This window comes from Azolla caroliniana, unplaced genomic scaffold (assembly GCF_043228905.1).
Source record: "Azolla caroliniana isolate FFs.n. ecotype wild unplaced genomic scaffold, voAzoCaro1.0.p SCAF_20, whole genome shotgun sequence".
Lineage (NCBI taxonomy): Eukaryota > Viridiplantae > Streptophyta > Polypodiopsida > Salviniales > Salviniaceae > Azolla > Azolla caroliniana.
This window is the reverse complement of record NW_028230455.1, coordinates 9893350-9906557: the sequence shown is the minus strand read 5'-3', so window position 1 is coordinate 9906557 and position 13208 is coordinate 9893350. Positions and strand designations below refer to the sequence as shown.

The following is a 13208-nucleotide window of genomic DNA, read 5'->3' as shown; positions in this document are numbered from 1 at the left end:
CTGAAGCTTCGTCCTGACTCGGGAGCGGCCTACGATGAGAAACGGTTCCGACAAATTATCGGAAGACTCATATACTTGACGATCACCTAACCCGACCTTAGCTATGTAAAGTCAATTCATGTAAAGTCAATTCATGTAAAGTCTGATAGTCATGCACCTTTAGTGCACACATCGAATATTGCGATATGTAAGCGGTAGGAAGGATCGAGGACTACTATACCGGCATGACATAGTCGAACAGTTAATCCGCTATACTGATGTTGACTAGGTTGGAGATGCCACGCATCGACGGTCGACATCAGGTTTCATGTTCTCTCTTGGGAGCACGGTTGTAGTATAGAGCAACAAGAAGCAGCCGACAATGGCCCTATCAAGCACCAAAGTTGAGTATAGAGGAGCCCTCGTCGCTACATGAGAGGCAATATGTCACGAACACACCAAATGCGGACTCGGACAGAGCACGGATAATGGGCTAAGAGCATGGAACTTAAGAAGCTGGGAACGACATATTAAGAGAATGAAGACAGAGATGAAGATCAAGGAGACAAGATGGGGTGAAACGAGAATATTATATTGATGTGTGAATGACTGGTGTTGAATCCCTTGAAAAGGACCAAGGAGGTTACAATTATTTATACAAGTTCCGAGATTGAATATCTCTAGAATATACTCGAAAAATATAATATACCGTACAATATTTCTAGCATATACTAACGACTAGAATAATCTAATTCGAAAATGTACTATATGCTAGACTATAGAATACTAAACTATTATATGCATGCTTATATCAAAATGGTTGTAGGTTCAATCCTCACCAACTATGTATTTGATGTCATTGTGTCGTGACATTATCCTCCCCTTTACGGCCGCCTTTTCGAAAGCGTAGTGTAAGGGTGAGCGGGAAGTGGAGCAGGACAAGGACATGGTTGGATGAGGTCAAGGGCCTGAAGAAGGAGGATGAATTGGAGACAGCCAATTCGGACAAGAGTGGGAATGAATCGGAGACAGCCGATTCGGTCAAGTGGTTTGATTCGGACGAGCCGAATTGCATAGAGGCCAAGTGGACGAGAGTGCAGACGAAGTCTACACCGAAACGGAGGATTAGGTCGAGCGGCGCCAATACTGTGACAACGAGCAAGTTGAGAAGAGCCTAAAGAGCAAACAAGTCGACCGAGGAGGTCGAAGAGCGCAAAACCAGATGGGTCGAGGAGCGCGTACCAGGAGAAGCCGAGGTGAGGAACTAGTAGAGCAGGAGGAACCTCAAGTTGAGCTTGAGGGGGAGTGTTGAGAAGCAAGTTCAACATTGGCCGGATCGACTGAATAAGTCGAGAGCCGGATCGGATGAAGACCGATCGGCTAGGCCCGGATAAGACCGAAGAGCAGCAGGCCGTTAGAGGCCTATGATCCTAGTTTAGTAGGTAGTTATATTTTTGGGAGTTGGTGTTAGAGGCTCTTGTTGGGAATATGTCCCTCCAGTGGAAGGAAGAGCTGACTATTCGGAAAGCCGACAGTCGAAGAGTTGAAAACAATGAGTCGATTGTTTGAGAATTCGACTATTATTATTATGGTAATAATAATGATGATGTTAGGAAACAGGTCTCTCCGGATGGGGAGAGAGAGGAGCCGAGTTGATGAGGGACTCAGCCGAGGTCGAAGCTAGAATCGTGTATATAGCCAACTCGGGAGGCTACACTTGTAAATAGTCTCAATGTGCGCCCCATGAGGGCTAGGTATGTAAATAGACAGAAGATTATGTAAGTATATACGCAACTAGGGCAAACTTTAGTGTGTGATGAACAGAGTTAGAACAGTAGAAACAGAATGACAGAGAGTGAGAGAGAAGTGAAAGCCACACCATAGTTGTGTGTGTAATAGTAGACGCGAAGAGCCCTGTGCGGCTGATACACTTGACAGAGTGTTGTAATCATCTCTGTATTGTATATCCACTATACTATAGTGAAGAATCTGTTCACCCGTGGTTTTTCCCCGTTTTAGGGTTTCCACGTAAATCTCTGTGCACTATTGTGTGTCTTGTTTTTCTGGCATTTCTGTAATTCGTATTTCAACATTGTTTGTTCATTGTGAATTAAATTTCCGCAATGATTTCTCAACAAACTGGTATCAAAGCTTGAGGTGCAAGCATGGAAGGAGGTGTGAGCGGATTCCCAGGTATGATAGTTCTCAATTCACAGAACTATGCAGACTGGAAGATAAAGATGGAAGACCTTCTCATAGTTAAAGACATGTACGAGTCAGTCGACAGAGCAGAAATACCCAAGGGGGTATTGGAGTCAGACTGGAAGCTTCTAAATAGGAAGGCAGTGGCCACAACCCAACAATGTGTCGATGTAAGTGTCCTTCAGCATGTGGCGAACGACACAAATGCCCACGAGATGTGGCAGAAGCTGTCGGGTCTTTATGAGAGGAAGAAAGAGCTAAACAGAACCTCGTTGATGAGGAAAATCGTACGACTGAAATACAGAGACGGTGAGAGCATCGTCGAACACATCAGCACATTCATTGGGTTTGTAAATCAACTTGTTGTAACCAAGTTTCCCCTCGATGATGCAATGCAGGCCATCCTGCTGATGTGCACACTACCGAAAAGCTGGGAGAATCCGGTGGTCACTCTCAACCCCTCCTGTCAAGAAGAGAACTTGTCTTTACAAACGGTGAAGACAAGCATCCTAAATGAAGAGGCAAGGAGGAAAGACAAAGGAGTCCTATCCCAAACGGAGTCGAATCAGACTCAACATATGGCCAGAGGAAGGGACCAGCGAAGGAGTCCACAGCAAACGGACAAATACCACGCCAGATCGAAGTCCATAGGTAAGCCTGTGTGCTTTTATTGTGGAAAACCTCGATACTTCCAGAAGGACTGCCGACACATGAGAAAAGACAAGAGTGTGAGAAATAATGTCGAACCCCAAAAGATTTCGGATGAGATGAACACTTCGGTCATTGCTACGAGCAATGAAGAACTCCTATTCATTTGTGAACAGACGAGTGCAAATCTTGCGAGTGAAGATTGGACGTGGGTGATCGACTCCGGCGCATCCTTCCATATTACTCCGTCGAGAGAGTATTTCTCGACTTACATAGCCGGAGATCATGGTTATGTAAAGATGGGTGATAGTGGAGAGTGCAAGATAACCGGAGTCGGAAGTGTGTGTTAAACGACGTCGACAGGGTGTCGACTAACGTTGAAGGATGTTTGACATGTCCCCGATATCAGATTGAATCTGATATCGACTGGAAGGCTTGACAACGAAGGCTACAGTGGTAGTTTTCGGAATGGCAAGTGGAAGTTCTGCCGAGGAAATCTTATAGTGGCCCGAGCACAGAAAGAAGGCACATTGTATATGATGCATGCCCGATTGTGCAAATCAGAAGTAAATGTGGCAGCCGACTCGGCAGGTGAGATATGGCATAAGAGGCTAGGCCACATGAGTGAGAAGGGAATGCACTTGTTAGCCGACCAGAAACTTCTACTAGAAGTAAAAGGAGTGCACCTAGAGAAGTGCGTCGACTGCTTAGCCGGAAAGCAGAACAGGGCAACATTCCACACGAGACCACCGAGGAGAAGAGAAGTTGCACTGGAACTAGTGCACACGGATGTGTGCTATGTGGATGCTCCATCACATCGAGGAGGACAGTACTTTGTAATGTTTATTGATGACTATAGTCGGAAGACATGGGCCTTCGTACTGAAATCGAAGGATCAAGTACTTTCGGTTTTCAAGGAGTTCCAAGCAAGAACCAAAAGAGAGTCGAGTCGGAAACTAAAAGTTGTCCGAACCGACAACGGTGGCGAGTACAAAGGGAAATTCGAAGAATACTGCAAGTGCCAAGGTATTTGGATCGAATACACAATGCCAAAGACCCCAGAATTAAACGGGCTTGTAGAGAGGATGAATCGAAATCCTATTGGGTTGAGGCGATGTACACAACCGTTTATCTGATCAACAGGTCTCCCTCAGTGCCATTAAAGGGTGATGTCCCACAAAGGGTGTGGACAGGGAAGGATGTCTTTTACCAACACCTGAGGGTGTTCAGATGTTTGGCGTATATGCATGTACCAAAGGATCAGAGGTCAAAGCTCAACAACAAGTCGAAAGCATGCATATTCATGGGATACTCGGAAGATGAGTTCGGCTACAGGTTGTGGGACTTAGTTGATAAGAAGGTAGTGAGAAGTCAGGATGTAGTCTTTCTTGAAGATAAGACAATTGAAGACTGGAAGCAACAGAAGTCGGAACCGACTCCCCAGTCAACCTCGACTACAATCGACTTAAGGCCAAGTGAGTCGTCACCGACAACTGTAAGGAGACATCTGGCCGACAGAGTCGAATCTGAGTTGGTCGACTCGGAAAGACCGACAGACTATGAGTCAGAGTCGGCAGACTTGCTAAAATCAATTGAGGAATATAAATTGGAATTGTCCAACCTGGAGATGCCGATTGATGAGTAGAATCCCGAGCAAAGAGAAGAGTTAACAGAGACATCCGGAAGAGAGCCAACAGCGAGTGGATGAAGGTACCCACTCAGAGAAAGGAAGGCACCGATTACATATGCCAGTCAATACATCCACTTGACTGATGACGGTGAACCGGAGTGCTATGAAAAAGCCACTGCCGACGAGAGCAGAGAAAAATGGCTAAACGCGATGCAAGAAGAGATGGAATCCTTGCACGTGAATTACACCTACGACCTAGTAGAGTTGTCGAAAGGTAAGAGAGCACTTAGGAATAAATGGGTCTACAAGGTGAAGATTGGAGAAGTCGACAGCGAGCCCAGGTATAAAGCCCGCATAGTGGTGAAGGGTTTCCAACAGAGGAAGGGCGTCGTGAAGATGACATCCATATGAACTGTTCTGAGCATAGCGGCCAACATGGACCTAGAGATCGAATAGTTGGATGTCAAAACTGCATTTCTGCACAGAGAGTTGGACGAACAAATCTACATGCAGCAACCCGAAGGCTTTGAGGAGAAAGGGAAAGAGAATCTGGTGTGTCGACTGAGGAAAAGCTTGTACGGACTGAAACAAGCTCCACGCCAATGGTACAAGAAATTCGAGTCCTTCATGATGGAACATCGATTCCAGAAAACACAGGACGATCACTGTGTGTTCGTCAAAAGGTACGAGGAAGGAGATTTCTTGATTCTCTTGCAATATGTTGATAGTCGGTCAAGACACAAGGAAGATTGGAAGCTTAAAGAAAGCTCTCGACAAGTCATTTGCCATTAAAGACCTTGGACCAGCAAAGCAAATCCTAGGAATGCACATAACCCGAGACAGAGCTCGGAAGGTGTTATGGTTGTCATAACAGAAGTATGTGACGAAGATCCTAGAGAGGTTCAACATGTCGAATGCAAAGCCGGTCGGCTCCGTGTTGCCGACAAATTGCAGATTGAATGCGAAGCAGTGTCCGAGAGGGCAGAAGGAAAACGTTGAGATGAAAAAGGTTCCATATGCCTCTGCAGTCGGTTGTCTAATGTATGCTATGGTCTGTACGAGACCGGACATAGCATTTGTTGTAGGAGCAGTAAGCCGATATATGAGTAATCCAAGGAGAGAACACTAGGCAGTGGTGAAGTGGATACTCAGGTACCTGAAAGGCACCTCGGAGGTGTGCCTAAGGTATGGTGTCGGAAAACCTGTGCTGGAAGGTTTTACCGATTCGGACATGTCAAGAGATGCCGACTCGAGCCGATCCATGTCAAGATACGTGATGACCTATGCAGGGGGAGCAGTGTCATGGCAGTCACGACTGCAGAAGTCTGTAGCTTTATCGACTACATAGGCAGAGTATATGGCAGCGGTAGAAGCCGGAAAAGAGTTGATTTGGATGAGAAATTTTCTCACCGAACTAGGCATAAAGCAAAAGGAGTTCTTGCTTCACTGTGACAGCCAAAGCGCCATACACCTAGCCAAGAACGCGGCATACCATTCCCGGACCAAGCACATACAGAGAAGGTATCACTAATTACGGGAGAGAGTCGAAGATGGAGAGTTTGCTCTTGTAAAGATCCATACTGACAACAATGGATCCAACATGTTGACGAAGAACCTACCTATGGACAGACTCAGAGTCTGTCAACAAAATACATGACTGACATATTTCCTCCCACAAGAGTGAAGGGGGAGTTTGTTGGGAATATGTCCCTACAGTGGAAGGAAGAGCCAACTGTTCGGAAAGCCGACAGTCGAAGAGTCGAAAACAGTGAGTCGACTGTTTGAGAATTCGACTATTATTATTATGGTAATAACAATGATGATGTTAGGAAACAGGTCTCTCCGAATGGGGAGAGAGAGGAGCCGAGTTGATGAGGGACTTGGCCGAGGCCGAAGCTAGAATCGTGTATATAGCCAACTCAGGAGACTACACTTGTAAATAGTCTCAATGTGCACCCCATGAGGGCTAGGTATGTAAATAGCCAGAAGGTTGTGTAAGTATATACGCAACTAGGGCAAACTTTAGTGTGTGATGAACAGAGTTAGAACAATAGAAACAGAATGACAGAGAGTGAGAGAGAAGTGAGAGTCGCGCCACAGCTGTGTGTGTAACAGCAAACGTGAAGAGCCCTGTGCGGCCGATACACTCGACAGAGTGTTGTAATCATCTCTGTATTGTATATCCACTATACTATAGTGAAGAATTTGTTCACCCGTGGTTTTTCCCCGTTTTAGGGTTTCCACGTAAATCTCTGTGCACTGTTGTGTGTCTTGTTTTTTTGGCATTTCTGTAATTCGTATTTCAGCATTGTCTGTTCATTGTGAATTAAATTTCCGCAACGATTTCTCAACAGCTCTTTCATGAGCATTGAAGTACTTGTCAATACTTCTATTAGTCCTTTAAGGACTTGTATAAAAGTGCCTTTTGAGCACATTTGTATGTACAAAACGCATATTATTTTGAATTGAGTTTTAGTCTTCTGCTCTCTCTGTCTCTCCCGCTTATTGTATTTCTGTTTTCTTCTCTATGTTTCTCTGTTGTGGTCCGGCTAAGACGGTTGTGTTCTGTTTAGCTTCCGCACGTAAATCTTTACACATCATTAATGTATGTCCATATAAGGTGGCATGATGATGAGTCCATCCTTGTTATCTTGTTTCCAAATTAATAATACCAGTTCGGGTCACTCTATTCTTTTCTACTTTTGTCATGTTTAAATGGGGACAATCCAAGCTATATTGGAATGGGAGTAGTGCATTTATGCTTATGCCATGTGACTCAAACCATTGCTGCATTTCAGCATGTACCAACAATGAATGTCTTCATTTTCAACCATTTGCCTTGATTACATAAGTGCCAAGTTAATACTATTCGTTTAGATCACTCTATTCTTTTCCACTTTGGACATGTTAGGATGGGGGCAGTCCAAGCTATAGGAATAGGGGTAGTGCATTTATTATTATGCCATGTGATTTGAACCATAGCTCCATTTTACCAACAAAGAATGTCTCCATTTTCAGCCATTTGTCTTGATGACATAAGCGCCAACCTTGGGTACCTTCGTTTAAGAAAGCGCCCAAAGACATTGGCTACAAGTCATTGATCAGAACAACGCCTCAATTATTATAGTGGCAGCTCCTATCTCTGCCTGAATTATATCATGAGGCACCTAGGTTTTGATCCTTAGCATGCAGGAAATCATTGACTCTAAAGGCCTCTCTAAATCTTTCCAATGATTTGATTCATTAAGACTCAATCCCCACGTTTCTACTCCATAGAGAAGAGTTGGTGTGACAAGTGTATCAAATAATCACAACTTAGTTCATGCCTCTTAGAATTGCAAATGTGCACATTGTCTTTCAAGAGCACCAAGGGTTGGATATCCACGAGAAAGTTGGGCACAAGCAATTCCCATAAGGAGAACCTAGGCCCTATAAATGTTACTCCTAAGTATGTGTAGGAACACAATTTCTAGAGAGAAATTAGGCTGCTAATTTAGGAAATGTTCTAGCATAATAGCACATATGTGTTCTAGGGCACAAATGCACATACACAAATAAATGCCAAATCTGAATATTGGTAACATAGTTTAAAGACATCCATGGTTGCGAGGAACAAAATGAAACAATTCTTGTGTCTGGGAATATGCAACAGCTCGGCTCAAGCCTAAATTGTGTCATTGAATCGTTTTTAAATGGTTTGGTGGTACAGCTCAGCTTGGTTCAGGCTTGAGCTTCCAAAACCGGTTTTTTGGCAAGGCTCAAGCCAATCCGAACTATTTTGGGCCAAACCGGTTAAGGCTTAATCAGTTTAGCCAACTGGTTCCTAAACCGGTTCGGTTCAAGTTTGAAAACTTCCAACTCAGTTAAGCCTTAACCAGTTTGGTTTGGACAAGGCCAAACAGGTTAAGCTGAAACCAAACCGTTGCCGATTACTACTTGTGACAATGGCATTCTGTTATTTGCCAAGCACATGCATTGTGGAGCTGCATAAAAAGCTTTGGCACTAGATTTCAAAGCTTTCTCTTCAATCATGTCAACTGTTGGAACCTTACTAGCACAACAATTTAATTTGCTGACACAAGATGGAACATAAATATTACTCCAGTGACAGATGGAAGGGTTTACTTGGATCAATAAAATCACTGCCATTTTCCAATATCAAGAAATCTTTTATTGAATGAACAATTCCCTATATATGCTCTTTTCAGATAACATCTGGCGATGTGAGTCAATTCCATTTTTCATGGCTGTTGCCTTGGCAAAGATAAGTTTTGGCTTGATTCCCGTGTTCAGAACTGCACATAAACCCACCTTCATTTTCCATACCAGTAATAAAGAGAGGGGAACCTTCCCAGGTTGCCAAATTATTGTGTATATATATATATATACACACACGAGAAAACTCATGGGGAAGAGCATATTCTGTGCAAAGGGCAATTTGTATGTATGTGTTGTATTGACCCCACAAGTACAATCAGCACTTTTCAGAGGGTTTAATCCATCAGCAGATGGATGAATGAGTCACTGAGAAGTTATCCTTGCCAAACTGCAGTTAGTTAATGTATAACGAGCTTATGTTGTAAGAAAAAGGTACACATGTTTTGCTTTTCCACAATTCAATGCCTAAAAAGGCACTCTACCGCCATTACTCTATGGTACCTTCGGCATAAATATTTGACATACAAATATACGCTGCAGCATTCATTTCATCCAGAAATACTGCATGTTCGAAGGCAAGCTTCCCAAACTCCACATGACCCCACTTCCTACAAGCTCCTAATAAACTATGCCATACAACAGCACTTGGATGGAAAGGCATCTTCTTTATTAGTGAAATAGCCTTATCAATATGGCCAGCACGACCAAGCAAATCCACCATACATGTACAATGCTCTGGTGTTAGGATGAAGCCCCAATTATTTCTGATTTCTTTGAAGTAAATCTCACCCTCACTTACAAGACCTGCATGACTGCATGCGTTAAGAACACCAACAAATGTAACCAAATTTGGTTTAATTCCTTCTTTTATCATTTCATCCAGTACATTAATAGCATTTTCAGTCTCTCCAAGCTGAAGCCCATATCCTGCCATTAATGCAGTCCATGCAATCACATCCCGAATAGGAAGAAGCGTGAACACATCCTGTGCCTCTGCAGATGAACCACATTTAGAATATGCACCTATCAGAGTGCTCCCAACAATCAGATCCCTTTCTAACCCTTTCCTTGTAATTTCAGCATGCAACTCTTGGCTCTTTTCAGAGGAACCTACTGTGGCACAAGATTTCAAAACACATGAAAATGTGAAATCATCCGGAGAAAAACCCTTACATTGCATCTTCAAAAAATAGTTTAGTGCCTCTTCCATGCATCCATACTCTGTAAATCCAGCGATCAATGCATTCCAAGAGACCACATCATGATTCGGGAGTGTGTTGAAGACTTTCTTGGCTGTTTCAAGGAACCCACATTTAGCATACATATCAATCAGTGAGCTCCCAACAAAAAGATCACTTTCTAGACCTTTCATAACAATCTCAGCATGTATTTCTTCTCCCCTACCAATCCATCCTAAGCTGCTACAAGCTTTTAGTATAGAAAGAAACGTGGCAATATGTGGTATAATACCCTCAAGTTTCATGTAATCAAAATATTTTAGTGCTGAATTGGCATTCCCATGTCCAGCACACCCCATGATAAGTGTATTCCAGGACACAATATCTCGGACAAATAACTTCTCGAACACTATATATGCCTTTGCTATTAAACCAAAATTTGAATACATATCAATCAAGGTAGTACCAACAATAATGCTTCCTTCCAAGCCTTCTCTAGCAATTTCAGCATGAATTTCATGACCTTTATCTATGTTTCCAGTCGAGCTGCACGCTTTCAGACAGCAAAGGTATGTTACTGAATCTGGTCTCACATCGTCCTCTTGTATCTGGTGAAAACATCTGAGTGCATCCTTGTTGTGTCCATGTTCAACAAGTCCTGTCATCAACGCATTCCATGAGACAATTTCTCGGACTTTAAGCCTAGCAAACACGTTTTGTGCTTCGGCAAGCAAACCACATTTAGCATTCATATCAACCAAAGCGCTACTGATACAAACATTATTTTCCCACCCTCGTTTGGATACCTCGGTATATATTTCATGACCCTTATTGATGGATCTAACAATGGTACAAGCTTTCAAGAGGCAAACAAAAGAGGTAATGTCAGGAGAAATTCCATTGTCTTTCATGTGATGCAGGCAGCTCAATGCTTCTTCAGCATGCCTGTGTTCAACATACCCTGAAATCAATGCATTCCAGAATATTGTTTGTTCATATGGAAGCTTCTCAAACACTTCCTTGATAAGTCTATATCCCTTCTTTGTTGGGCCTAATATGCCACAAGCTTTCAGAATATAAACAAATGTGACACTGTCTGGAATAACACCTTGTTGTTGCATCTGTGTGAAGAGATTAATAGCCTCCTCTGCACAGCCCTGTTCAACATACCCTCCAATCAATGCAGTCCATGAGACAACATCATGCACAAGAATTTTGTCAAATACTTCTTCAGCTTGAAAAATGGAGCCACACTTGACATACATATCTATCAATGTACTGCCTATGAATGCATCTTTCTCAAGAATAATTTTTTTCTTAATTTGCTCATGTATTTCTGATCCTCTTTTTAAGTCTCTCAATTGAGAACATGCCTTTATTATGGCTACAAATGTGTGTAAGCTCAGTTGCAAAGCATCATTGGTTTTCTCTTGCATCCGTTGACATAAAGCGAGAGCTTTTTGTGGCTCTCCATGTTTGACATAGCCTTGAATGAGAAAGCTCCAGGCCTTTTCATCATGATGCTCCATCATGTCAAAAACATGTTTTGCATCACGGATCCTCCCGACTTCTACAAACACGTATATAAGGCTATTTCCTAGGGTTAAATCAATGTCAAGCCTCTTTTCGCTAACATAGGCAAGCAGGCATAGAGCATTATTTATGTCTTTTTCCTTTCTACATTTATCCACAATATGTATAAGCTCTTCAAACGAATGTGGTTTGAGAAAAACATCTGATGGAGAGAGCCCCTTCTCATATGTGAGTTGTTCAAGATTTCTTCGATACTGAAAGACATCTAGGGCGGCCTCAGATTCCTCCCAAGTGAGATTTTCAGGATTCCTTCGAGCCTTGGATTCATTTAAAGAGAGGTTTTCTGGATTTCTTCTAACCCTAAATTCCCCTGAACCACAAACCTTACCAAGATACATTCCATTCAAAACCACTGGCAGTACCCTAGATTCATCCAGAACAAGATTCCCAAGATTCCTTTGAGCCTTAGATTCTTGTGACACAGGATTCTCAAGATTCCATTGAGCTTTGGATTCCCCAGAAGCGAGGTTGACAGGATTCTTTCCATCTCTAACTACCTCTAGGTCCTTACATTCCTCCAATGCAAGATTAAACAGATCATTAACCCATCTTGGGGTGTGTGGTCTATCCATCCATAAGCATTCCTTCGTTAGTCTGTGGCAAAAGTCGGGATCATGTGGTTTCTTCTGTAATTCAAGGGCCAACATTTCTGAAAAACTATATAATTAGTCCCAAATGCAAGAGAGAGAAAAGATATGTTACATATTCATGTCTTGAAAAGTCCAAATGGATTGTGGAACCAGGGAAATTACATCTAGATGTGTGAGAGGACGCATAATTGGAAGGAAAAGAATGTCGGCTACTTACTTTAGAGCGTCGATTATCACACCATTGCGAGGGATCCTTGAAATACTCCTTCCAAGAGCGCTTCAGGCGTGCCTCTGCATCTCTGTTCCTGCAAGAAGCCATTAAGTCGGATAGACAGTAGTCAAGTCACACCAACGGAGAAGAAGATAGGCCCACACGAATGAGGGTTCTGTCCCTACACACGAGTATATCATCACAATCATTCGTTCATTCATCAAGTGATCAATGGTAGAAATCCCAAACTGGGTTCCGAAATTTTGAATTAGACTCGCTGGCAAAAAATTTCAATTGGGTTTGGAAGAAGAAAAGAACGGACTAACCTCATCGCTAATCATTCATCTTGATTCAGATTTATGGCAGAAAAGAAACAATGGAGGTCGAGGATCATTGCAAAAATCTGAAGTGGGGTTCAATTCGGTACAACATGACGCTCCCAAAATTTGTTTAGTGGCTAACAAAACCCAGTAAATTGATTGCAGCGATGGTTTAGGGCTTGGCTTGGTGATTGCCATCCCAATAACCGACTTGTTCCCATTGAATGCGTGGATCTACTTCACTTATTTGAAGCTATTATTAGCCCTGCAGATTGACCAAGTTGTTCATCTAGGGTTTAGGGATGCCGACAAGCCATTTAGGGTTTGATGATGCAAACAACTTGCCCCTGTATAGAACCTTACAACTTGGCTTGATATTTCTACGAATTTATATGCAAGCTATTTGGCAAATCTGTAGTTCTTATTGATTATTACCGTATTTATTGTCTGAAATCCTGTCTCTATGTTTAATGGGTCTGGCCAAACCGGTTTTTACTAACAGGTTAATCCTTAACCGGTTTAGGCATCGGTTCGGTTCAAGTTTGAAATGTTCCAAACCTGTTAAGGGTTAATCGTTTTCGTTCAGACAAGGCCAAGCCAGTTAAGCCGAAACTAACAGTTGGTAACAGTTCGGTTTGACCCGAATCGAACCACAAAACCTCAGTTTTAATGATTAATGGTTTAATGGTTTGGATTTTT

The 13208-nt window shown here is 42.7% G+C and overlaps 1 protein-coding gene across 2 annotated transcripts; it reads right to left on the bottom strand.

Moving 5' to 3' along the window:
* Positions 1-8607: 8607 nt before the first annotated feature.
* LOC147850943 (putative pentatricopeptide repeat-containing protein At3g01580) lies at positions 8608-12974 on the bottom strand. 2 transcript variants are annotated; one of them, XM_087335670.1, is made up of 3 exons: positions 12516-12974; positions 12196-12283; positions 8608-12037 (listed from the first exon to the last, which is right to left on the bottom strand). In XM_087335670.1, exon 3 carries the CDS (start codon positions 12033-12035, stop codon positions 9105-9107), a length of 2931 nt encoding a protein of 976 aa, XP_087191796.1. In that variant the 5' UTR covers positions 12036-12037; positions 12196-12283; positions 12516-12974; the 3' UTR covers positions 8608-9104. The 2 variants fall into 2 exon arrangements, with proteins under 2 accessions (XP_087191796.1, XP_087191795.1); XM_087335669.1 differs by having other exon boundaries at positions 8608-12014.
* Between the last annotated feature and the right edge of the window lie 234 nt (positions 12975-13208).